Here is a 27,356-nt window from a genome sequence, read left to right as displayed (position 1 = left end):
GGTATGGTCACATCATGATCACGTTTACTGTCGAGAGCCTAGAGCAAAATAAAAGAGAGCAGCAGTGAGATAAAAATGGACTGTTCCTGAGAATTCAATTAATTACATGTTTGGATGGAAATAAACAGGTGATCCCTCCCCCAGCCCCGCATCACAGTCAATTGCAGGTCCTCTATTGTATATTCTTAACACTGTCGCTGGAAGCTTGTACGAGGGTCTTTGTGGAGCTATCAGGGAGGTGCTGACACAGATGTCCCCCATGGGCATTTTCTGGACAGACATACGAGTTAACAATGATAAACACTGTCATTATGCCTGGATTGGACCACAAGCCTGTAATTATGACCAAGTGAGGTCAAGAAGGGATATAATTAATGCCTATCTAGTGCCAGCTATGTCAATCCTATCTCAAAGAAAATAAATTAAACAAGGTGGTGTAATGAACTACTGTAATAGTTTGCTGGTTTTACCCCATGTTATTCATTGAGTGGTGTAAATGTTTCACTTGTAAAATTGTGTCTTTGCTTCATTTTTACCTTATAAGACATTTGAATATTTTTTTGACATGTTCCTTGGTTTTGCGAGTCCTTTAGGAGTCATTAGTTTAAGATCATAAAACTGCCTACTTTCAAATTGCTGAAGAGAGTTTCAACTCTAATATCAATCTCCTCTCTTGGCTTAATGACATTGCATCAAACTGATTCCAGTGATGCATGAACAAGACGTCTGACAGCTTTATAGTGATAACTTTGTCGAAGAGATTAAGACACTTAATGTGTTTTCCCCTTACATTAATTGTTTGCACTCCATTGCCTGTAATGTCTCTGCACAGGCCCACCTCCCTCCTCTTTCTGTTATGCACGCCCATGCTGCGACTGTGAGGGTAGAACTGGTATAAACACTTTGATTTGAGTCCAAACCTTGGGGAATAGCAAGAATTGGAAGGCTAGAAACAGATGGTAATGACTTTTTTCCCTTAACATGCAAACTTTTTGATCAAGTTAATTGGACAACTTGAGCAAAGTTTGTGGCTAAGCGCTTGCTCTCTCTCTCTAAATGCATTGTCATCAAGTATTCATCAGTTATTACTTATTTAAGAGGCCATCCTAATTGTAATGTCCAACTGGCTTCATATTTGGATGGCAAGCAATTAAAGATGTTTATACTTCTTTCATGTATAGCTTTTTTGGACATCTATATTATGCTATAATTTCTGGAGTAAATTATGCCGCACTAGGATGTTATTTGGTTTACGCCATTCTTCAGAGGCAGCTAGCATCAAGCCCATAACACAAGATTAGAACAAACAGTATAATTGGTTTCCATGCCGCCACCATGTGATTCTCTATTTTTCTTGGCCACTATAAACACCTCCCTCCTTCCCCGTGAAAAAAAAAAAAAAACATTTTCAGAGGGAATAAAGAGTGCTATGACTGTTTTCTCCTCTTTGACTGTATCCTCTCACTAAGTGCCACACAAGTCACAGTTGGGAAACACAAAGCAGGGGTCACCTTCACTAGAGAATCAATTACTATGCTTCTAAGCTGAGTTTGTCAATTATACATCTGGCCGTTGGAGGCAATAAATTGTATTACAGTCCGTGCATAAATGGACCAACATGTTTTGAAATGCACAGCAGGATAACCAAGTCTATCTGGCAGAGAAATGGTGACAGACACCAAATAAAGGAAATCATTTATAAGCTATTCTGTCTTAGTCATTGTCACTGCAGGCAGCGGCTCAGTTGCTCTCCCTTGTGAGTTCGGTGACAAGCAATGAAGACAACATCAGGGGCATGTTCCATTTCATTGCAGCATTCTGTTCCTAATCAAGCTTTTATACAGCCCAAATTATGAGCAGCCAGGCAGAATATTACAGGGCAGTAAAGAGTGTCAGCTCCCTGACCATAAAATGAACCGACCTGTGCACCGACTATATAGGTCAGCGGGCAGCAGTGTGGGGGAGACAGTAGGTTTAGACGGCTCAACATTGCAAGCACATCGGAAGTAATAATACTCCTTTTATGTACATCTCCTTCGCTTGTAATAGCAAACATACGATGCAGTCACTGCTTTGCATTTTCCGAGACAAGAGATGCACGTCATGCTCTTAAATTAGCTCAGGTTTCCTTTAGACATCACACCAATGTAAGAAAAACCTCAGTCCTCTTTCATATTTAAACTCACTCTGTAGCCACACATTGAACCTGAATCCGCTGTCACTCCCTGTTAAATGCAACAGCGACACATCAGCTCAGATCACTTTGCTTCAATTAGGTGCATGTGCTGAAACAAATTGAAAACGCTGACCTCACCGTTGCTTTTCATTTGATGTTTTGGGTCTGTGCAGGAGGAGCCATATGTCATGCTTAAGAAGTCTGACAAGGCGCTGGTTGGCAACGACCGCTTCGAAGGCTTCTGCATTGACTTGCTCAAAGAGCTGGCCAACATCCTGGGCTTCACGTATGAGATCCGCCTGGTGCCTGATGGGAAATACGGCTCTCAGGACGACAAGGGCCAGTGGAACGGCATGATCAGGGAACTGATAGAACATGTAAGTTGTACTATTGCATTGCTACAATTACCTCTAATCGTGCTGGCAGCTTCAAATTTTGTCCTTGATGTCTGCTGCATAATTACCATCTGTTTCATACTTTTACAATTCCATATAAAGGGAAAGTGTATTGCATCATCAGGCAAACTGACAAAATCATTACATTGGACTGAATTGCGGGTTATGTCCTCTGTTGTAGACAGTGATATAGATATGATTGAGTACAGGACATGAGGAGCCTGCAAAGCTGTCAGTTACATTTATGGCATGACTCCGTCAAGGTTGCCTAAAAGTTACAAGTGTGTTGACGCCATTCAGTGAGACAATCCGCAGCCTGTAGATGAATATACCAGAGTCCTGGGATGAACATGTATACAATATATATTTTAACGATGCAGACCAGACCAGAAATGATAGATAGTGCAGAATTGCTACAGTCTATGTCAAACCCAAAGCGTCAAAGGCCACGAAACAGGCCTCACATCGAAGTGAAGGTGGCAATTCTCTGCTGGCATTTCATAAGTGTCCCTATCAGTGCTCTCTCTTTGTCCTCAGCCCCATTGGGTCAGCGCTGTGCTCGGCTGAAAAGTTGTAATAGCTTAAGTGGCATTTAGTGGAGGGAATCATATGGCAGGAGTCAATGGCTTGGTGCTGAAAGGGTTAGGAAAGGTGGGCTACCACTGCAGCACTTTATCTCTCCCTCCAAGCTTTTTGCCAGATTCATGCTGATAACAGTAACCTTGAGGGGAACAAATGGATTACTAAAGGCAGAAAATGCTGGCAGGAAATGGAGATACAAGCATCCATCATAAACCCAGTACATATGCATTTTGTATTACTCTGTACTTTGGTTTAAAGGAAGAAGGCTTGAGTGGCCATGGAGAGTCTGTTCATATTACGGCTAAAAATAAGAAGAAAAAAAAAAGGAATGTTGTTGTTTGTGACAACAGGTTTCTAGGGACTATTTGAAGAAGTAGGATTTGGGGAATTGAGACCCTCTGGATTGATCTTGAATTTGAATCATTTTTGTTGTTGTTGTTATTGTTGTTTTTAGTTCCACACACAAATCTCACCTATCCCAGAAATAGACTAGATCTATTTTGCTGCTTATTTTTGTGTCTCTAGAAAATGCTATTTCAACAACCCCATGCCTCACACTCAGATACACACACACACACACACACACACACCTGGGAGCTGCCCAGTACAACCACACTCATAGTCAACTATTGGTGAATGAGCAGCTCCACTTGCTCAAGGGCACTTGGTTTGTACAGCAGCTTTTGAAAGAGGGGACGGCAATAGTCATCTTTATATATAAATTAACAAACTAATGCATTTTAAGCGTGCATATTTTTTTTTTTAGCATATATGTATTTCACTCTTTTTTAAATCCATTCCCTTTTTTGCAAATAGCAACACATGAGTGGCGTTCTACTAGAAAGAGATTTTAATCTATACTGTTAGTTATTGCTGTCACCGCTTCTTATCGCATGACCAAGGGTGCATCACCACTTCTTTGTGGATTTTTAGCTGGTTCTATTTTGTGGTCCAGTGCGTCTCTTACCCCTGTCTGTATAGATAAGCTGATCTTGATTCAGCAGACCTGAAACGTAAACCTTATGGCAAACTCAAGAGAGCTGACCCAGGAATGCCATGAGAGGAGAGGCGGGATGGCTATAGATTCCATAAGAGTGAACCACAAACAACCTTATCTCCCTCACTGCGCTAATAACTTTGAGCATTTCACATTTCATTCTAACTCTTAACTAGAATTGTTAGTCAGTTGATAGTGTGATGGTTTGCTATTTTCCAATATGTCTATACTGTACATAATGCTATATATGAAATATTATTTCATGCATGTATTGTATGTGTTGTGTACACAGTATACAAAGAGACAGAGAAGGGGAAAGTAGATGGTCTCTATCAAAGTTATTTATCTGTTCAATTTGTTTTCATAACTGCTTTTCAATAACCCCTAAAAAAAATCATTACCTCCTCATTGCAATACAGATAGAGAAGCTGCATTACAGTTTACTGGGGATTAGTGCCTCTACCTTAAAGGGTCACCTATAGTTAGATAAGGTCTGAGGTAGGCAACAGGCGAAACAGCAGTGTACATAGTTGGTTTTAGCTGATGGTGGTAAATCACAGGGATCATGTGTTCATCCTGTCAGCCCACATGCTCACATAAATCATAGTTTCATTACAGTATTACACAAAACCTTTGCGCCGGCTTATCTTTTTAACAGTACAGGACATGGGTGTAGGTTTATTAGCAGTTGTACCCCTTCATTCATCTTTGTAGGTCGTCAAGCTTTGTCGCACAGAAGGGTAATGTAGAATGACAAGAATAAAGCTCTGTGTGTGTGTGTGTGTGTGTGTGCGTGTGTGTGTGTGTGTGTGTGGGGGGGGGGGGTCTTTTTATATGTTTTTTGCATGGTATGATAGTAGTATGCCATTGATGACCAATGAAAATGTGATGTTCCTAAATGAGAAACTGTGATGGTGCCTTGTATGGTTAATTTAGTGCCGTGTAACATACGGCCTTTTATTTTCCTCTCCATAGTCACAAAGCTAACTAGAGTGCCAAAGGGCATTGTTGGGAAGGTGCTAAATGATGCAACAGGCCTTGTTAAACTTGATTTAGTCACAATAGATGATCCCTTTAATCATGCTGTGATGCAAACGTTAATAGCGGGCTTAACACATCATTTGTTTCTGTCATGGCAATTAATCTCTGCTTCGACAGATACACTGGAAGGTTATGGCCAGCCCACACTCTCATTGTCTACACAGACAGATAGCCGACTGGTTTTGGGACCCGAAAGGGTATCCTAATGAAAAACTGCTTTATTTGTAGTCAGAAAGGCACACACATTTTGGGTCTATCTAAGGATTGCAGACCTGAGTGATTTCAGAGTGCAGAACTAGGAACGTATGGTTATTGAGGGCAGCATGAGGCTGCAAGTGGATTGACAAGTGTGACTTTGATTTTTATCTGAAGCTGTAGGATGACCTGCTGGTGAGAGTGGCTGACCCATAGCTAGAAGGGCACAAGTTCACTCGCTGCAACAGCAAATGTGTCTATCCCTGTCAAAGTGTACCTGTTCCAGGCCTCCATGCTCTGACCACCCGGGTGAAATGTGTGCATTTGTATGTTTGTTTCAGAGGGATATGCAAAGAAAGTTCTTACCCTGCATTCAAGTGATGTCGGGTCGTACTTTTCCCCTAGTCGGGAATACGTCACAAATTGGAGAATGTTTCCTTAACTGTTTACACGCATTGCCAGCCTTCTAGGCTAACGTTAGCAATCGAGCTAACGATAGCCTAGCTAGCAAGCAATCTTCGGCTATTTCAGGGGATTATGAATGTAGATACCACAGGAAATCTAATGGCGTAGCACCTTATCAAGGAATATCCATGTCTTTTAAATTTGTACTTGGTGTACTATGTTCCTCTGTGCTCTGTTCAGCCATGTTGGAGAGAATAATTACATCACAACTCAGCCAATTTATGCTGCATCTACAATCTCGATTTCTCCAACTTGATCATCCGACATAATAAGGTGTTCATGTGGCACTTCCTGGACGGAAACTTGTTCAGACAGTAAATCCGACACCACTTGAATGCAGCATTAATTACATTGTATGCTTCATAATCAGCTCTTTTGTACATTTCTCTGTGAGACTACACTGTATAGCTAGCTAGGTTTTTAGATAAATGTCATGCTGGACTTTAATTTCTCACTGTGGTTTTTGCAAATGTAACTGACCAATCGGACCTCATATTTTCCCCCATCAACCCTATAGCAACCACTTCTGTGTGTCATCTGCCATACCCATTGTATAGTCCTTGAGGATGTGTCAAGTGCATCTCTGCAAGCACCACCGAGTTTTTTTTTGCAGCTCTGTGCACAGGCGTCCACTGAAGCAACATTTGCAATTGTTGTATGTCGATTATATGTAAGTGTTCTACAATCGTCATGTCAGAGTCATGATGGCATGTTATCAAATGCCTATATATAGCATAGTATGCACATGTTTGTTAAGGGATAAAAAGCCAGGGTTGTGAGCAATATAAATATATGTTTGGAGCTAGAGCAGACGTGATCCATCACATTTGTGAAGCAAATGCACTTAAGCCCTACACTGTCTTCAATCATTGCCCCGTACAACCAAGAAGGAACAGCTCACCCCACTGATGCTAACTACATTCATGTCAGTGGATTGACAATGCATGGGACCGCATTAGTAATTTTTAGGAATCCTGCAGGCTGTCATCAGGTGAGGCGGTTTGGAAAGAGAACACCTCTAAGCCCACCATCTGCAAACCCAGATAACACCAAGCCATGTGGCAAACAGCAGGGCACTATCAGGTTATCTTGCCTGTGCCCAGTGTATGTGCCTAGGCAGAAAATGGACATGCGGCATGTACATTAGCCCACCATAGGGATGTCTGGGATTGCCTGCTGGTTGATCTTCTGGCTGAGTGGCAGCTTGGTTCAAAAGCTGCAGTCGGCAGCAGGGAACAGAGGGAGCGGTATGTGATGTAAAATGTGAATAGTTAATGAGGACACAGCGGATGCACTGTAGGGCATATCGGTTTTCCCTTCTTTCTATCTCTTCAGAGGCCGACTTGTATTTAGCCACCATGGTGCTGACCACAGGTGCAGGTAATCCGCAGTGCCACACACAGAGTGGGAATGTTTTCTTTCTGACCTCTGTTTACTGCTGTGACTCTTATCACACGAATCTGAGGGAACGCTGTCTACACCACTGGTAAAGCTGAAGTCAAGCTAAGAATAGCCTTAGGGTCTGGAACCGAATATGCATAGTGGTCTACAACAAAATGGTGTTATATGTGCATATATATTTTGTAAAACACATACACTACCAGTCAAATGTTTGGACACACCTGACTGAATGTACTATGTTTTTCACGATCTTAAAGCCATTTTGATCTAAAGGTTTAGGCTATGCTTAAATGCTTGAAATGAGTTTCTTTGACAAATATAAATAGTGAAGTTGATGCCTATGTATGAATTTCTTTCCAAAGCCTTTGCCTTTGCATCAAGGCAAAGGGCGGCTACTTGAAAGAATCTAAAATGTAAGATAGTTTTGATTTGTTTAACACTTTTTTGGTCACTGCATAATTCCATTTGTGTTATTTCATAGTTTTGATGTCTTTACTATTATTCTAAAATGTGGAAAATCGTAAAAATAAAGAAAAATGTGGTGTGTCCAAACTTTTGAATGGTAGTGTATGGTGTGATAAAATGCATCAGCTGACATTTACAGTGGATGTGGGATTAGAGGTGTGCCAGGACATGACCGCAACATTCAACACAATTTCTTTTCATCTCATTCAAGCTATGTTAGTATATTTCAGGGACCTACAGATTAGTAGTTGTATTTTGTAAGTGGTAATGGCGGCCTGGCTTTACATAAGTTCCCAAAACAAACACGGGATCTCATTTACTGCCCTTCATCAGTGAACTGTTGTATGAACAAGCCCTGTGCCTCTCCCACTGCTCAGTAAGTAGGAAGTAGCCTAGAGAAAACCTCCCTTTGTGAGTTGCGTCGTTTCCAGAGGAAAGAAGTATCCAAGCGTGAACCGAGCAGCTGGTTTCATTAACCTCCTGTTCAACCCTGGTGCAGGGGAGTTGTGGGGGCCGCCAACGTAAATGGTAACCTTCTGAATATGCGGCCATATGCATATAATCAGGGACTGCAATGTCGCTGTCAGCCTCTGCCATGTCCATCTCACAGAGGTGGTGGTTCAGGTCGTTCTAGTGGCCCTAGGTAATTACTGTATACATGGGACTGTGTCCGATTTCCTCTGATTCATGGGAATAGTGACACTCCTTTTTCCAAGAAGAGAGAGAAAGTCATTTATGGAGAATGCCACATTTGATACTCTCATTTTTTTCACAATGATGTGAATGGTTATGTCCTAATCCTATGCATTTTTTTTTGTATTTACGTGTATTTCCAACTGTCGTCCTGAGTTTAGAGGAAAGGCCAAAATAATATCCACCTGTATTACCCTCCTGCTACATATTCCACAGCATCATTATCGATATGAAAAGACATTCCTATTGCTAATCTGAAAAGAGAAATAAAAGCGAGTGACCAGCTAATGTGACTTTTGTCTGTTTTCGCTACAGAGGGCAGACTTGGCGGTGGCTCCCCTCACCATCACCTACATGCGTGAAAAAGTCATTGACTTCTCCAAGCCCTTCATGAGCATGGGCATCAGCATCCTGTACCGCAAACCCAACGCCACCAACAATGGCTTCTTCTCCTTCCTCAACCCCATGACCCCCGACATCTGGATCTACATCCTCTTGGCCTACCTGGGTGTTAGCTGTGTCCTGTTTGTCATTGCCAGGTAAGTCCAAAAGTCTCAAACGATGCTTCATGCCCTTCGTAAAGTTGTACACGAGGTATTTCAATTGTCTTAGTAATCGACTCTGTGCTATCGTGCAGGCTGAGACTTGAATTTGATCTTATACGGTATGTTTTGACATGTTTATTTGGATGAGTAGAGTACACTGGCGACTTTCGCAGACTTGAAGTGTTAGCTGGTGGGTAGTGATCAAGGCAGTTATGTCAGCATGGGCTCTCTACAGCCCAGCAGTGGGAGGAGGGATGAGAACAAAACCTCAAGCCGAGTGATAAGCTCCCATTCACTGTGTAATTTCTTGTTTCCTGTGTAATTTCTTTCACAGTGGCAATGCCGCTTTAAACAACCATCATTTTTTGAAATGAGATACCTGCTGAAACAAAAAAGGATTTCATATCTAAATATCATATTGAGCAGTAAAAAACCGCACCTGATGTGCATTTTCATCAGAGTGGGCTTTTAACAGAGGGTTCATTTGCATTTACATAAAAAAAAACATGAAATCCCTGACAGTAATCAGTCATAAAATCATTATGGATGGAGATTATCTGTGTGATTGGCTGAAAAGTGTCTCACTTTTTTTTGTTTTTTTGCTTCATGAACGTCATGGATATCCTGTCAGCATCATTGTCAGTATTTCCTGGTGCTTCTCATGCAAAGTGGTACTTGAGGAAGTTCTGAGAAAGTAGGCTTTGAAAGAAATTGTGGGGTTTGAGAGCAAACAGCTGCACTCCTCAACGCTCAATCTTTGTCTTGAGACCAAACATTTTGGAGTGGCGTCATACAAGTACAAAATCATCTTAAATTGTTGCATCATTTTTGGAGGCCAGCCTAGACAGCTGAAAAGCTGCATGCCTAAAAGTGCATCATATGAGTCTGAAATAGACTGCAGTGAAAGAAAATGGTTACTTTAGCTTAAGTAGATAATTTTATATGTTGGACTGAGGTCTGATGCTATTACAAACAGTATCAGGCAGAAAACACTTAAGCTTTCAGAAGCTCTGCCCTACTATGAAGATTGTGTTGCAAGGTGCGTACAAAAACAACATTTCTTTTTATTTATTTGGCCAGAGACATATTTTAGTCCATAGCTGTAGGTCAATGATATGTGAAATCTATTGTAGCGCTTGCAGCTCTATGAAAAAGAAATAAATCATACCCAACTGTGCTCTAAAAAAAAAAAAAATGGGGAAATAACGGCTGCCCCATATTTGTTCATATCAGTCCAGCCCTTAAAACCAGGGCTGACTTAGAGGATGTGAGGGGAGCAGAAATCTCTTTTGCTTCAATCATTCAATACATAACTCAGAACCTGGAGAATATACATTTGAAAAATTTCGGAGATAAAAATAAGCCGTGGAGTACAGATTAATAGAAGACTTCGGTAACGTGTTGATGTGGATAAGCATTCACGCTCCACTAAGTGTGTAATGATGGCGGTTTCTCTCTGTGTATCCTTATCATCTCAAATAGCAATATAGGGACCAGGTTTCAATTTTCATGGAGTTCAGGTTGCAAGTGTCTGTACTATATCTGCCTGCACACGCAAACCAAGGAAAGTGCTTTTATATTCTCAATACAGGTTAGAATGTAACAATGCGTGGGTTTACTAGCTATGTTTATTTATTTAATTTCTTAGTTATTTAAATTTTCTTAGTGATTCAAATACTGGCCTCACTGCATTTCGGGGACTTATAGAGAGATTTAAAAGCTACCCACTTGTATCGTAGGAGGAATAAAGCTTTGTACTGTAGGAGCAGACAGGAGAATGTGGGCTAAAAGTGTCGCTCTTCATTCAGCTACTTACTGTACATCAGTTTGTGGATCTAAAAATACTGTATTTACAAAGGATCCTTTCTTAGATCCAACTATAACCTTTTTAAAGGAATGTAAATATAGCCAAAATGTCACAATCAGCAACTGTTTGTGATTCAATCAAAATCGGTGATCAAATTAGGTTATAGCCCAATGTCTGACATCTGACTGTCTTTGGGTCATCTTTGCTTTCCACGTCTGTGGCACTAAAATCATAGGAAAAGATAAACAGAAAAATAGAATATGCATAGAATATATCAAATATTTGCATTTCTTATATAAACAAATGCAACAGACAATTTCAACACCAGAATATGTTAAGCAGAATGAGAAGTATGGGCAAAATTGGATTACAGCGTTATTAGGGTGTGTTAAATAACACATTTAATTTGATTATGACTGGCAGGTTAGATTACCAGTTGCATTTTACATTTGGAGTGAGGGTAGAATCAATATAATATTTGCAAATGCAAACATTATGCTTTCTTGCTTTCAGGTATGGATGGCAAGCTGTTTCTAAATCACCTGCTCTGTGTGTAGGCTGTTGTTTAGCAAACAGTTAAGGAAAGTGTTGTTTAGCATGCAGTCTGAAGCAAATATCTTGTGGTCTTGCTTGCCAACATAAGCCTTTTAAAAAATAGCAGAGAGCCAGGGCATTGAATCAGCATTGTTTAAGTGTCTGAATAGAAATTTACCCCTTATCTATCACTTATTATTTGACCATAGCTTTCAATTTAACATTAAAGTAGAACAAAAGGAGATTAAAGTGAAATTAATTGAAATGGTAGGGAGTACTGCATTTGTACCACAACTGAGGGAAACACTTTGAGATGGAAACACTATTCAGTATATTTGACAGTAGCCATTATAATTGCATATGAAACAATGCTTAGGCAAGCCAACATGGGACAAACAGGGTTTCTTATTGTTCATCAGGTCAGATCTCTGATTGGTTACTAAGATCTAAACAAACTAAGATCTAAATGATAAAACTACTTCAAGGATGGTAGTTAAAGACCTAATTATGAAGCAGTTTCAGACTTAACCGTGACGTTCAGTGTCTGAGTGTCTGATTAAAATAGACTGCTGACATATTAGAAAATATTTCTGCAGCATATAATGAGATTGAAGTGTATCTATCTCTTGAACAGTGTAAACTTCAGTGAATTAGGCTATCCAGATTATTGTCACGATGGTCCTTTAGAGCTGAGAATATGCACTCAGTGATTCACGCTATTACATTGCACTATTGTGGATGATTTGATATATTTCTCTGTTTTGGAAAAGAGGGTATCTCTCCAGTCATTCCCACTCTGCACTAACCACATCTCATCAAAGCAACAGATATGCCACATTTCAAGGAGATACTATCTAGAGTCTAAAGGATCCAATTCTATCAGCAGAACACCCAGAATATATGTGAATAGTCAGAAAATGATTTTCACATTTTCAAAATAAATTTCAAAAGGGGAAAGTACTGACATTTAGCATGTTTTATCTTACCATCTGCCTCTGAAAATGACTTGTGTAATAAAGGATTCATGGCGTGCAGCATTTTCAGTGGATGTTACACCAAATGGCAGAGATATGGAAAGAAGCACGCTTTGTGGTTTAATGTGACTTTACTGGGAGTCTTCATGCCTCATATTCTCGCACGACATTTTGATACTTGCCGTCTTGAAAGTGATATTTCTGTGCCAAGTTGGACACCTTGAACTACAAAGCACATGAGAGATGGTTGAGGAGATATGTAAAGGTAAGGTTAAACTAGAGGCATTGAGTTGATTTTAAAACCTTTTCATATGAAGTTTGATATTAAGTTGACAACAAGTTTGTTTTTCACTTTAAAATAACTGCTTCAAAATTGCTGCCAGATACTGACTAGAAGTCCCAACATCAGGAGGTGTGAGGTCATTTTCTTCTCTAGATTTCAGGGTCATGCATTCAAACTCATGTTAATAATTATTGCTTCATAGAGCTGCTGCTGTGGCTTGTTAGAGTTAGCAACGGTTTTATTAGTGTTCAGTCCAAAAAAGCGACTCTAAACTAAAAGCGGGAACTCTAAAATAGAAGAATATGCTACTGCGATTCAATTGTGAGATTTTTTTCTAAGGAGCATGTGGCGTTTTTTTCAGAGGATAAAGAAGACATCATGCTTGCATTTTCTCAGCTCTTATAAGCATCAAGGATTTACAGCAGATTTCAACCTCCCCTCTCGTTCCGCAGGTTCAGTCCGTATGAATGGTATGACGCCCATCCTTGTAACCCCGGATCAGATGTGGTGGAGAACAACTTCACCCTCCTCAACAGCTTCTGGTTTGGAGTAGGTTCCTTGATGCAACAAGGTACGGTGGTGCGCACATCCCCCTTCCCTGTCAAAAACAATACTATCACCCCACCCCCTTTTCCTCTTCACTGCTAGCTTCCACCCTCTGCCTCTTTAACTGACAAGCTACCTGATTTCCATTCCCCGACTGTTTCATAAGACACTTACCTGTCACGAACAACTGGAGAGCTCAGTCTTACATGACAAAAGAAGGCTGTTGTCACCTACCTGCTGTTTAAAAAAGGGAGAGTAGGTGTCAAGCACTTGTCAGAGATTGGCAGGTAAGGAAGGAAAACATTGCTGCGTTTATTTCTCCATAACGCAGTCGCTGGCCCTGCTCAAGAGCATTCTGACTGTTGGGACGAAAAAGGGTAAGTTGGGAACATGTCAGACAAATGCCAGCTGTCAGCCATGCTAGAACTGGCTGGTGTGACTTTGACGTTTACAACGCTTTGCATGCACTGACTGTGACCCATCATGGGGGATCCATATGTCTTGCTCATAACTGTCCACCAAGTACCTGTTCTGTTAAATGTCACTCACATATTGTTTGGATGCATCCTTTTTGGTAATACTAGCCTATATCTGAAACCAGGTTTCAAATGTGTTTATAGCACCTGGACAAAAGAAAAGTGACATTATTTATTCATGTTATTACAGCTTTATGTAAGATATTCAGTTAATATTTAAATCAAACCTTGGCAAGATATAGCCCGTGTGCAGCCAGATGGTTCTCACTGATCCAACCGGTCTAGAAAAAATGGAAATTTCAAGTATAAACTCTCAAATGCAACCCTGCTGCAGTAGAGACGAGGATAGGATAAGAACAAATGCCCTAGTGCTGTTTATGTGCTGGGGCGGTATGCATGATTGGAGTGAGTGAAACTGTCTTGACTTTAAAAACTCCACCTGTTGACACCAAAGGGCTGCGGCAGCCCAGTGTTGTTGTAACTAAGAGAATCTCTGAACAAAATATTTAATTCATGTGTTCACCCATGACAGTTAGAATGTGGATGTACAGCGCACCAGCCTCGAGTCGGTTGATGCTTGTTTGATTTCTAACGTACTGCCAGCTGTACGAGCACCTAAGAAAAGTGATTTCAGCAAGAGAAGAAGAAGAAAAGTGACACAAGTGATTTCAGCAAGAGAAGATATTGTGAATGCTACACAAAACGTATGGTTTATAAAACATAAACCATACAGAAATACCTTTATTTGAACTGGAACATGAACTTTTGAGTGTAGTTGTAAAATAATATTCATCTATGGCATGGTGAATTCTTGATGTGGTGCCCCATGAAAAATAAATGCCCAACCCTCATCTATGTTACTTATGACATAATTGCAAAATGGTGTGCCACTGTATCAATTCTTCAAATTTAGTTTAATTAGATAGTTATTACATTTTAGCTATATTAAAACAGAGTTGCCATTTGGCTATATTAAGTCAAGTTTTGCTGGTAAGCTGGTTGTTTTCTACTGCATGCTAGCGCACACACACACACACACACACACACACACACACACACACACTTGTCTTTTACCACAAAACAGTGAAGTGAGTGGTAATCACACTGATCTATTGTGATAAATAGTTGGCAGGTACACTGACACAAATACACAGATACACAAATGAACTCACTACGACTAAAATATTACACACTGCAGTAGGCCTGTACTGTATTTGCTTATCAACTGTTTTGAATAAAGCTTCAGGCTCATGCAGGAGCTTTCAATTTTGTTGAGATTCTCAGATAGATATTAGTTAGAGGAGATTAACACTGAAATTCAGCAATCAAATACTGTAGGCTTTTGCTGTAACCTTTAACAGTTCATTATGTACTGAAGAAATGTTATGTCCCAACAGCCAGTAATTAGAGGCAAAAGTTTTTCCTGCCCCTTTAGCTGTGATAAAACATGTTTGTACTGTTCAATAGATAATGAATTGAAGAAGATTAAATATGTTGAGAAAGACCATTGATATTTTCTAAATATGAGTACATTTTCTGTTCCACATCTACTATATATACATTTACTGTATACTCCTATACTTCACTCTGTCTTGACTATACTACACTGCTATAAAAAAAAAATATTAGTGTAATGGCTCAAACAACCATTTAAATTACTAGATTACCCAATACCTAGGGATCTAAATGTAGACATTATAGCTATAGATAACATGGCTTTTGTGGATTTTATTCAATTAGAATAGTTTACCTAATTTAGACTTAGCCATTCTCCTAAATGTATACTGCTATATATAACAAGCAGTAACATTTTACTGTCACCCTGTTGCTTTCGACACACGTATATAAAATGTATTACCTAACACACCAGTAGCTTTAATTTTACCTTTTGAAAAAGCTGTGAATAACCAAAGGAAGGTTAGCAGGAGGATATTGTTCATGCAAAGAGGTTTTCACTTGCCTCGTGTCCCCTTAAAGGGAAACGTAAGCAAATGAAGGCCCAGAAATAACGTAATGAAGTCAACTGGGGAAGAAATAGACCCGAGTAATAAAATGTTTAACCTCAATGTAACAAGACAAATCAAGGAGGCTTAGTGAGACTCGGCGGTGGATCTTTGCCCGTAAGGATAGCAAACACATTCAGCAATTCATTAAGCGCAGAAGCTCGGCAGCGCTCTTGTGAAACTGCATGGTAGCTCTGCCAATTTGCCGGTGCGAGCGGAGGCTACGAGTGTGGCACCAGTGTGCCGGGAGGGAGAGGGGAGGGAGAATCAAAACAGAATGAGCTAGTTAGTAGCCTATATTATCAAGCTAAACGGGGAATTCGTCGTTGTAATTCTTACCATGGCTCTCAGTGTTGTCTGTCAATGCTTAAGCCCTAGTGTTTGTCATATTTAGCCGATTGAAGCTGCTACTAATCAGCTCTTATTAATATTCCCAGAATGCAATCTTACACATTGGCATATTGGAGTTAATATGAGATTCATATATCTTCACAATCTGTGTTCTAGCAGGTTTTGGTATAAGTAGAATGTAAATGTGACATATACTATTCTTTATATTTTGTATTACTGTTTACACATGATTTTTACATTGAGTGTCGTAAAATATCTTAACAGCGATTATACATTTTTCACAATTATAGAATAGACCGTTTGACTGGATGTTTTGCAGTCTAATTCTGACTCTGTGGCGCCCATTTCTACCTACATGGTGCAAATATTTGCACGGAGGTATATTTTGTCTGTGTCATATAAACAGACACCCTATGCTTGTCTGCCAAACACGGTGACAGCAGCTGAGAAGGAAGCCATTTTCTTGACATGCTTAAAATGCAAATGGACATGTTTGAGGAGATCCAAAAAAAAATCTACCAGCTTGTCTGTGGGAGGGAGGTGTCACAGACAGCACAAAGAACACAAAATATGAAGAGGTGCAAAAGCAAACACCTTGTGTACTTCAAAAGCGTTCCTGGGGGTCTCAGTAGGCTTTTGCTCACAGCAAACATATGTCTGATCATTTCCCATAAATTGGTTTCCATATAAAACAATTTTTGAAAGTGCTTTTGATTTGACTCTCATTCTCAACGACGTTAATCCTTCATTTTCTAAAATACATGTTTCTACTCTAAATAAAACCATGGTTTTGAGTCTAGAAGTCTGTTTTCTTGATTTGTTACCTGCACCAAGATGCAAGAACTACAGCAATCTGTGATAGCATCCTGTCTGCGTTCAAGAAACTAGAGTTGTGACTTTGCTCCTTTTTGTGATTCAGAGCAAGATTTACCTGCATTGGAATAAACATTTTCGTTTACCAGTTTTATTATTTAAAAGCAATTAATAACCAGTAAGAGCCTCAAGCATTGAAAATGAGTTTTTGTGTGATGACTCCATAGAGAGAATGCTAAGTGCAGGTAATGATTCTCATGGGAAGGCCTGGTTCTCTCATGTTAAGTCGAGGCATTGCTAGTGGGGGAAAAACACTCCAGAAAACCAGGGCATCACTTTTAGCACAATGCACTGTTCAATCCACAGAGAGTAACTTTTTTTTTTTCCTTACTGACAATTCAAAAAGCATCATTAGAAGCTAAAGATTTTGTTCATTTATTCAAATGAGAATATCAGTGTCAGACTTCTTAATGATCCTCCCCTATGGAATTTATGCCCCAGTATTATAGTTATTTGTCATTAACTCTGGTTTTATTTTTTACAACTAGACTAAAGGCGTAATTATTATAACTGTTTATTAACCTTGCTATTGCACATATTCACAAATGTTTGCTGTGAGAAACTAGAAACACACACACAGGAAATGTAAACAGTATGTGAAATAGTACAATGCATTTTTACTGTTTTAAGTTCAGTGGACATGAAGTCTAAAACACTAACAAATCTGCCCTTGTTAACTGGGAATATTGTCAAAAAGTAGAATGGAAATGGAAAGCCTCAAAACTCCAGTGCACCTTGATATATCAATCATAAGATTGCTTGAGAAGATGTAATTCAGAGGTTGAAAATATAAGATCACATTGTTTCTCAGACCTTATCAAAAATAACTATTACATTACATTACATTTAGCAGATGCTTTTCTCCAAAGCGACTTACAATAAGTGCATTTTGTCAACAGTAGTGAAACCAACTGTGCATCACAGTCTTCATCAGAACCAGCAAAATTCAAGGGTAGGCTACTTCTTAAAGTGATTAGACGTACCACAGATGCTCTCTCTAGTGCCAGTACTGAACCCTCTTCTGAGGAATGTGAAGAATATTTAAGGTTCCTTGTAAACCAAATCGTCAATATTTGCAGATCACCCCAGTGCACATCTCCTCACAGGTTGCTGCCTCACTAGATACATTTGATAATGCCTCTGCAGATTAATGAAGACCATAGCCGAGACAAATGTCCTCTACCTCTTCCCTTGATATTCTGCCCACTGTACACTGTATAATTGTCCATACACCGTAACCAGTAGTGTAGTTGTAAATAAAAAGGTGGATAAACATAAGGAAAATAACCACCAATATAAAGAAAAATATATTATATTTTCAGAGACAAAATAGCTTTTCCAAACTCTATCCTCATATAACTTACATCAGTTTGATACTACTTACGATGATCTATACTATGAATTTATCTCGTAAGATTTATTTCAAGTTAAAAAGGTGAGTAAACTTCATCCCACAAATAAAACAAGTAAACTGACTTTGCACTGGCATTCTCCCTGCCCACATTAAGAATACTATTTTTTAACCTCTTTTTAAGAAACCTGTTCCTGACCCTCATTCTCTAAACAATTGCAGACTGATCTCTAACTTGCCATTTAAGTCCAGGATTTTGGAAAATTAAAAAAATAGTTGCTAACCAATTACTTACTTTTATGAACAGTAATGGTCTCTTTGAGAAGGTTAAATCTGGGTTTAGAGGTCTTCATAGCACTGAGACAACTCTTACAGTGATGAATGCTTTCAATGCAGGAAAATCCTCTGTTTTAATTGTCCAAGATCTTAGTTTAGTTTTTAACACAGTTAATCATTCTGTCCTACTTGAGCATCTCAAACATTGGGTTGACATCTCTGGTGCTGCTTGTCTGGTTTTCCTTTGATCTGCAGGATATAACTTTCCCTGCTGCTGCTGGCGAGTCCAGGTCATCAAAAAAGTTACAGCACAAGTTATCTGTTGTGTCCCCCAGGGGTCTATTCTGGATCCACTCCTTTTTTCCATATATATATGCTACCCTTTGGTCATATACTGTAATTTACAACCATAAAGTTAGGTTCCATTACCCAGCTGTAAACCCAAGTGATGTGAAGCAGATGGCCACTTTACATAACTGTTTTCTGGATATTCAAAGCTATAGGTGATTTCTTACAACTGAATAATATTTCCTAAGTTATGATTATTGGGCCCACTGTTAGTTACTGTTAGTGCTTAACTGCCAAACCATCTTGGTCCGCTCTCTACTAAAGTAGCTTCACTTCATCGGCTACCAGTGCAATTACAGCTTGATTTTAAAATGTTATTGATTAGCTTCAAAGTATGTTTTGGTGTAGCGCCTTGCTACATTTCTGAGCTTTTAACCCCTTATGAGCCCAAGCGCACCCTGAGATCCTCCTGCAGTGCTGTTTTGGTTGTTCCACAGTCTAGGCTGAAGGGTGATCAAGCTTTCTCCATCAGTGCCCTTATACTCTGGAACAGAGTAAATACTGAAAATACTCTCAACTCAAGTAGTACGCAAAAATGTGTCGTTCATACACAACAACCTGGCACTAGTCTTCAGATTTCCAATATTTCTTTGCAGGTGCCATGAAAGCAAGATTCTCCACTGCAGACAGAGGCTGCTGTCTTACCTTAACCAAACTCTTACTATAAATAATTTCTAATTTCATTTTTGCCCCAACCGTTATTGTGAAATTAATAAATAAATAAAAATGCTACCTGCCCTTCACCAATGTATATGTTAGTCTACACCAAATTTGAGCTTATGATGTAGTCTACATTAATACCTTATGCCTTACACAGTCAGCTATTTGGCACTGTTCTAAGCAGATCCCAGGGAATTGGCCTACAATGCCAAAATGTGTGGTTTATGAGCCTGCAAATTCAGTAAATATTTACTGAAATTACCTCAACAGGTGAAAACAATTGACCTATAATAGTCAGCTGGGAGTATATTACACACTAGCCTACATCCACAAGGCAGCCTTTCAGTCACAGCTCTACTGAAATGGCAGCATTACAAAGAAAATATAGAAGTATACAGTATACTAGCCAACATTTTTTATGCTTGCATTTACTTGAATTATGGTCTACATTCTGTTTTATTCTTAATTATTCTGTGCATTGGCCCTTTGTGTTTTTCTTTTTTCTTCCTTATCCAGTTATCTTGTAAAACACTCAGTTTTGTAAATCTTATTATTATTATTGTAAGTCTATGCTTTCCTGGGCCTGCACACTTAATTTGTGTCTATTTTGCCATGAGTCAAATCCCAGTGTGTCAGCAATCTTTGTACTCCAATATTTTCCCATAACAGTTTTAGTCTAAGTTCACTAGCTACTGCAGTCGTATGAATAGCAGCAGTACTGCAGTCAGTGAGATAGATGTGTTGTTGTTGACTGAAATAGTATCAATATCTTCTACCCTGAGAAGACATTCATATTTCGTTGGCTTACAAGATATGAGTCCTTCTTCAAGGAAATGTATAGCATACTGACACCGTTTTATTTCCTTGGCACTATATGACCAATCTGCTTTTTGTATTTATTAGAGTGTTCTGGTGCAATGCCATATACTGTTCCCTGCTGACGACAGCATTTTATAGTGTGGAATTCAATTGAGTTCCCAGTTGTTTCAGTTCTTTTCTAATGCAACCAGAGGAGGGATCTGCATCTTCCCTCTTTGAAGTCATATTGAATTAAGGAATGGTACTGTCTCCCCTTGTTTTCAACCATGTAGAGCCTTTGTCAAACCACAAAGGACAAATCCAATCAAATTTGGTAGGGGAGGTTAAAGAGCTGACCACTCTGCCCCCCTTCTGTGGGCTTGTTACTCTTCAGAATTGCCCTCATAAATCTTCTCAGTAAAGTAACGGAGTGCACAAAGCACAAGGGTATTTTAAAGGTTGTCAGAGATGAGATATAAAGTAACTTTAACACCAGTCAGAGAGCCATTGTAAACATAATATTACTCGACTAAGGACCACTCAAAGTCAAGGCTGATGCAGAGGTGCGCTGTCAGTCAGACTAGGTACTATATCCTGATTTGTCTTTTTCCCTGTTGTTTTTTATACATCATTTGATGCTTGGTTTGTAATATGCATTGCTGTTAGTGTGTACATCCAGTTAACTTGATGACCGAAGAAATTACATGCTCGAAATTTGTGTGAATTACATGTTACATGCTAAAAAGATCCGATGTAGAAAAATCTACGCAGGCCTTTGATGAATTAGCATTGCTTGATTGCTTGTATAGCCACTGCATTGTACTGAAAAGTGTGATTCTTGGTCATCAATATCTGATCTGCTGTTTCACATCCACTATTAATGTTGTTTTCACAGATCGACTTGTATGTCCGCTGGTTCGCCAAAACCAAAATTTCAGATAGAAGATACAGTAGAAGAGTAGGTCATTTAGTAGTAGCAAGCTGTTAACAGTGTGAATAGTCCTGGACAGTCACCTCTTTGAAGAGTATGAATAAAGGCTTTTACAGAGAATGTCTGAATGGTAAGCTATCTTCCATGTGAAGGTGATGATGTGTAAATGCAGCAAACACAGGATTTTTGTTGTCAAAACCTTGTACTAGAGACCATTGAGAGAGAATTGGCTTAATTTATATTTGAGGATCATTTGAATTTCCCTGCTTTTATGGCTTTTGACACATTAACTTTTCACTTAAAACATATTTTGTTATTGGTTTAACTTAGATCAAGAAGCAATACAAAATTATAGTCTCCCAAAAAAATATAGTCTTCTGCCACTTATGGAGCTTGATAGACAGGTGTAAAGGCTTGCGTGAATTGAGAAGCAGTGATTCCTGATGTAGAAATCTGAGAAAGTTCCTTAAATGTTTCACTGATCTGCCTAATCTGGTTTCCTAGGCTACTTTCCCCTCTGACAATGCACCTAGATTAACACCAAGGCAATTCCAACAACATTAGCAGGTTCATGTACAAAAGTGCAAACAATCTTGCATCAGTATTTGTTACATTCAGTTACAGTTTTGGCGGGACAGTTTTATATATTTAACGGCTCAACAGTCTCTCTCTTTGTGTTCCACACAGGCTCGGAGCTGATGCCCAAAGCCTTGTCCACCAGGATCATCGGTGGGATCTGGTGGTTTTTCACCCTCATCATCATTTCATCCTACACGGCCAACCTAGCAGCCTTTCTCACTGTGGAGAGAATGGACTCACCTGTGGACTCCGCTGACGACATCGCCAAGCAGACCAAGATCGAATATGGTGTTGTCAAAGATGGTGCAACCATGTCTTTCTTCAAGGTATAATACAGATAACAAGACAGAGCTATGAATTTCCTATTAAAAACTAAAAGATCAATTACGGAAGGAATTATGCAGATTTAATAACTCACAACAATATTGTCCCTTAATTTGATTCCATCACTTATTTTACACAGTGTGAAAGCAGCCTTTATAGCTGAAGCATGCTGAGTACAAACACATTATACTGTTGTAAAACTTATGTGTTAAGAAATGAGGCAAGATGTGGAATCTTAAGTTTTTAGTTGACTTTTCAAAAAACTTTTTTTCTTTCTATTCAGTAGGCCTATGTTTCCCAAGGAAAAAAAAAATCAATACCATTCAACAAAAGATATTTTTTATATATATTTCCAGTTAGATCTTAATTCCCACAGCAAAGGCAAATTCTTCAGCTTCTCCACTTCTCTACACTGTTTGATGTGTTCCTCCATAATGATTTTTTTATTCCAAAGTTTCAGCGTTTGCCTGCAGGGTCTTTGACTTTATTTTATTATTTTGAGTCTTGCCTCAGATGCTGCTGCTGCTGTGGTGCTGAATAACACATGTAACAGAGTTACAGTTTCTCCGAGTAAGAAAATGAAAACATTGCACATTTCTATTGAAAAGAGGGAGTCCATAAGTTTATGACATTCAATAGCTAGAGAAAAAAAAATTTTCATCCAGGGCATCTCACTGCCCCAGTTTTTATGCCCCAAAAAATTCATAGTTGAGTATTTCATAAATACTGTATGTTTTAATGTTGAGTGTGTATTTGAGGATCTCCCTGCCTTCATTATGTAATTGGGGCGTAGGCCTTTTGCTGATACCTCTGCAGTATGTACATCTGAAAGAATAGTGGTGTCTTGGAATTGCACTCCATTGTGTTTATTCATAAAATCCCCAAGTTGCCAGTCACAACAATATATAGGATTGCTTTCATCTGAAACCAAATTTTTCATTTTATTGCACTCCATAAAACGAAGATATTCAAGGATGACACTGTGTTCTTTCCTCTGATGACTGTAGCTGTGTGCCTGGATCCAACTCATCTCTTTCACCTTTTGAAAATAAATTAACTTTCACTTCTTTTCAGTAACTATCTAAAGGGAACTTATTTTAGTCCATTATATTTACTTTCATGAATTCTAGTTGTGATTGTGGCATTATTAATGGGAGGAGACACAGGTGTCTAATTACCTCATCAGAGTTGCGAGGCTCAAGTGCCCTCTGTTCCTCCTCGCTTTGACAGGGAGGGCTAACGAGGTTGACTCGATGAGGCAGATGAGGGAAGTGATAAATGCTGAGGAGGTTGGGGAATAGCTATAGAGGCTTTACAGTTGTGTCACAAATCTACTAGCAACCACGACTGGCACCATCACGGAGGTCCATTGGAGAACTGGATGTGTGCAAATAATGGCTACGTATATAACAACCAAGCTAGAATAAGAGAGATATCTTTAAAAGATTGTTGTGTGTGGTTGTAGGTCAGTTAAAAGTGAATGGTCTGATAAGATAGTTTGCTTCTAAATTTAGGTTACTGTGACACAGTAAACTGTCTTTTCTTTAGCCCTAGTCTCGAGTTGTAGCTTGAGAAGAGTCTGCTCTGTTAACCTAAATAAATGGCTGTTTTTGTTATCTAGCCACCAGGCTAGCTATCTAAACACAAAATGGATCATTTCGCCATTGATACATCTGATCCATCTGATCCATCTGATCGATTCTAAACATACTTGGCCATCTTAACAGAACAGTTAAGATGGCCAAGTACGTTTAGAAACGCAATCCGCTGCCACTGTTGCCCAAGAGTTGAGGACCTCCAATATGGCTGCCAGAGAGTGTGCTGCATTACCTGACAGCCTTCTATAGAGGAGCTGTGTTTCTGTGAAATCACAAAGTAGCTATCGGCTGCTCAAAAAATTGTTAGAAGGCGCTAGATGAGGTTAAATGGTAATTTGCATATTTGCTGAAGCCCCCCACGCTTAGCGGAGGAAGGGGCTACAATGTGTATGGGAAGCGCTGTGGATCATCAGACCTCCTTGGATAAGACATGCAAGTAGCATATATAGGCACCAGCTGTACCAATTTGGTACAGCTGATGTACATTAAGATTTCCACTAGATTTGTTGCTAGTTGCATTTTAGAAATAAAGTTGTCAAGTGGGGTCGACCGAAGTTGGCAACACTGGGCATCTCCCGCTGTTATGTTTCAAAATAACCATATTATCTCCCATTTGAACCACCAGAACTGCATCCACTGGAATTGCACATAACAATGGAGGACTGCTGATAATAGTATCTTTCACAATTTGAAATGCCTTATGGTCCTGAGATAGTAATTATCTAGGATTAGACATGGTATAAATGTGACCCTCTTATAAAATTGCATGAAATACCACATAGCCTGATGCAAGACTAATGGAGAGGGACTCTATTATTACTGTCTCACTAGTACTTATGACAAGAATAGATGTGTGCAAAGCTTTAATCTGTGGTACTATCTGGTGACCATGAATATCTATAGGACTAATCATATAAATCTACTTGGTCACTGACTAAAGGATCTTGAAGATTCTTAAAAGCTGTGAGTGTACAACTAGTGTCATTTGACAGATTTACCAGTTCAAGTATTCAAGCATTGACTATTTATCATCAGTTACTTTTTCCTTACCAGCAGCAAGGGAGACTGTTCAAGTGAGTTCTTTAACAGGCTATTTTCATCCTTTGCAGAAATCTAAAGTTTCTACTTTTGAGAAGATGTGGGCCTTTATGAGTAGCAAGCCAAGCACATCACTGGTGAAGTCTATTGAAGATGGAATTCAGAGGGTGCTGAAGTCAGACTATGCCCTCCTGATGGAGTCCACCACTATCGATTACATCACCAGGCGGAACTGTAACCTGACACAGGTGGGAGGGATCATTGACAGCAAAGGCTATGGAATCGGCACTCCCCTTGGTAAGACCTGAGGACCTGCAAATGACTATAGTACACTCCCAAAAGTCAAAAGTTTGGACACACACATTTTTCTTAATTTTTACTATTTTTCACATTTTAGAATAGTAGTAAAGACATCAAAACTATGAAATAACACAAATGGAATTATGCAGTGACCAAATCAAAACTATCTTATATTTTAGATTCTTTAAAGTAGCCGCCCTTTGCCTTGATGGAAAGGCAAAGGCTTTGGAAAGAAATTCATACATAGGCATCAACTTCACTATTTATATTTGTCTAAAAACAAATTTCAAGCATTTAAGCATAAGAGTTTATATCTAAATGGCTTTAAGATAATGAAAAGCATAGTGCATTCACTCAGGTGTGTCCAACTTTTGACTGGTAGTGTATATTAATAATTAATATGAGGCTACCAAGCAAAGTCCTTTTCGTGACTTGGGATGTGTATGTGTGTGTGTGTGTGTGTGTGTGCGTGTGCGTGCGTGTGCGCATTGCCTTAGAGGGAGGGGTAGTGGGGGTTCTGAGACGATGCAACGCAAGACTTTTTTTTTTCACTACTGCCGAGATAATATACCATAACATGTTTATTCTTGTGAAATTCTCCCTAAGTCACATAAAGCCCTAATATCACAGAATCCAGCTGGCATTTCATCCAGAGTAAAGCAGACCTTTTGTTGCTTGCAGGCTCCCCTTACAGGGACAAAATCACCATAGCCATCCTCAGCATCTTGGAGGACGGGCGCCTGCACATGCTGAAGGAGAAATGGTGGAGCGGGAGCAGCTGCCTGGATGAAGAGCGTCGCGAGACCGGCCCCATGGGTATCCAGAACCTGGGTGGTATATTCATCGTGCTGGCATCAGGCCTAGTGCTCTCTGTTTTTGTGGCGATTGCTGAATTCATCTACAAGCTAAGGAAGACAGCAGAACGTGAGCAGGTAGATGTCCCCATAAATCACATCCAGAATGCCATATCTCTTCATCTGCTTTTTAATCTGTGGTTTAGAGGGACGAAACATGAATTAAACATTAATTCAATTACACTAGGATTTTAGTTCATTTTAATCCCACTCTTAGCAATGAAGTTGCTAACCATGCCTATTTTGTTATGATACTTTTCCACATAGCCTCTAAACCAAAGCTGTGCTCTGTTCATGGCTTTTAGTTCAAACATGTTATAAAAGGATTTACATGCCTTTGGCTAATCCCTATGAGTACTTGGCCATAACACCACAACATTTACTTATTTTAACAAGCATAATTGCAAATTGGAGCATAGAGAATTAATCCGTTATTAGTCATTGCAGATGTCAGAATAGCATGAACCCTTTACTGTTGTAAATCACTAATTTGAGTCATGCAACTAAGTGTGTTGTTGCATGCATTCTCATGTACTGTAGGTAATGGGGGAGAATGCACTTGTGTTCACTCTTTCTGACACAGCAGCAATAATGAACCGTATGCAGGCTGCATGTGGTGGTGTGATTTGACATTGCTGACAGCCACAGATGCACACGCACACACACACAACACACACACACACGAACATGAACACAACATGAATGTTCTGTTCTAATGTGTTTTGCACTCTTGGACTGTCGACACTCTCTGCTGTCAGACCAATTTAAAGCTAAGGCATTTACCCCCCGTCCCTCTTCCCCTCTTCTCCTTCTCGCTCCCCTCCCCTCATCCTCCCTTTTTGCCCAGAGGTCTTTGTGCAGTGCCATGGTGGACGAGATCAGACTGTCGTTCACCTGCGAGAGGCGGGTGAAACACAAGCCTCAGCCTCCGGTCATGGTGAAGACGGATGCGGTGATCAACATGCACGCCTACAACGACCGACGACTCCCGGGAAAGGACAACATGAGCTGCAGCACTGGGATGACGCCCGTGTTCCCGTGACAATGTGCTCCCCCCAGGGAAAGAGCCTCCTGAGTAACGTGTCAGGGGCGGTGCCAGAGACAAGAGACAATGGCATAGACGGGATCACCAGATTCACCATAAACCACAGCGACATGGGGACACTAACAAAACATGGGCAACTCAAAATGGCAGCATCAGCTACACAGGTATGACAACATTCACCATTATATTCCAAAACCACAGAGGTAAAAGAAATATTTGGGGGAGGTTCTGGGAATTTTTTCCATTCCTGAGAAAGGAAACAGCATACCCAAATAATCCGTTTCAAGTCTGATGTTTACGTGCGCAACACAAAAACACAAGAAATTACACTAGATTCAAGGAATCCTCAATCAATGACAAAGACACTGGAATTTTATTGGAAAATATGGACTGAAGTAAGAAAAAAGGCTTTGTTGAGCATGGCAATAAACGACAGATAGACGAGGAGGACA

The 27,356-nt window shown here is 39.7% G+C and overlaps 1 protein-coding gene across 1 annotated transcript in view; it reads left to right on the top strand.

Moving 5' to 3' along the window:
* The window catches only part of grik3 (glutamate ionotropic receptor kainate type subunit 3), an 88,023-nt gene extending 61,122 nt beyond the window's left edge, over window positions 1-26,901 (top strand). The window contains exons 10-16 of the mRNA XM_071895862.2: window positions 2,350-2,553; window positions 8,726-8,949; window positions 13,006-13,124; window positions 21,854-22,071; window positions 24,777-25,002; window positions 25,687-25,937; window positions 26,707-26,901. Of these exons, the coding sequence (XP_071751963.1) occupies window positions 2,350-2,553; window positions 8,726-8,949; window positions 13,006-13,124; window positions 21,854-22,071; window positions 24,777-25,002; window positions 25,687-25,937; window positions 26,707-26,901 (1,437 nt within the window). The remainder of the gene's footprint in view (window positions 1-2,349; window positions 2,554-8,725; window positions 8,950-13,005; window positions 13,125-21,853; window positions 22,072-24,776; window positions 25,003-25,686; window positions 25,938-26,706) is intronic.
* Window positions 26,902-27,356: the final 455 nt, after the last annotated feature.

The sequence above is a fragment of the Centroberyx gerrardi genome, chromosome 12 (genome assembly GCF_048128805.1).
Source record: "Centroberyx gerrardi isolate f3 chromosome 12, fCenGer3.hap1.cur.20231027, whole genome shotgun sequence".
Lineage (NCBI taxonomy): Eukaryota > Metazoa > Chordata > Actinopteri > Beryciformes > Berycidae > Centroberyx > Centroberyx gerrardi.
The sequence above is the reverse complement of the archived record's forward strand: the minus strand, read 5'-3'. Positions and strand labels throughout refer to the sequence as shown.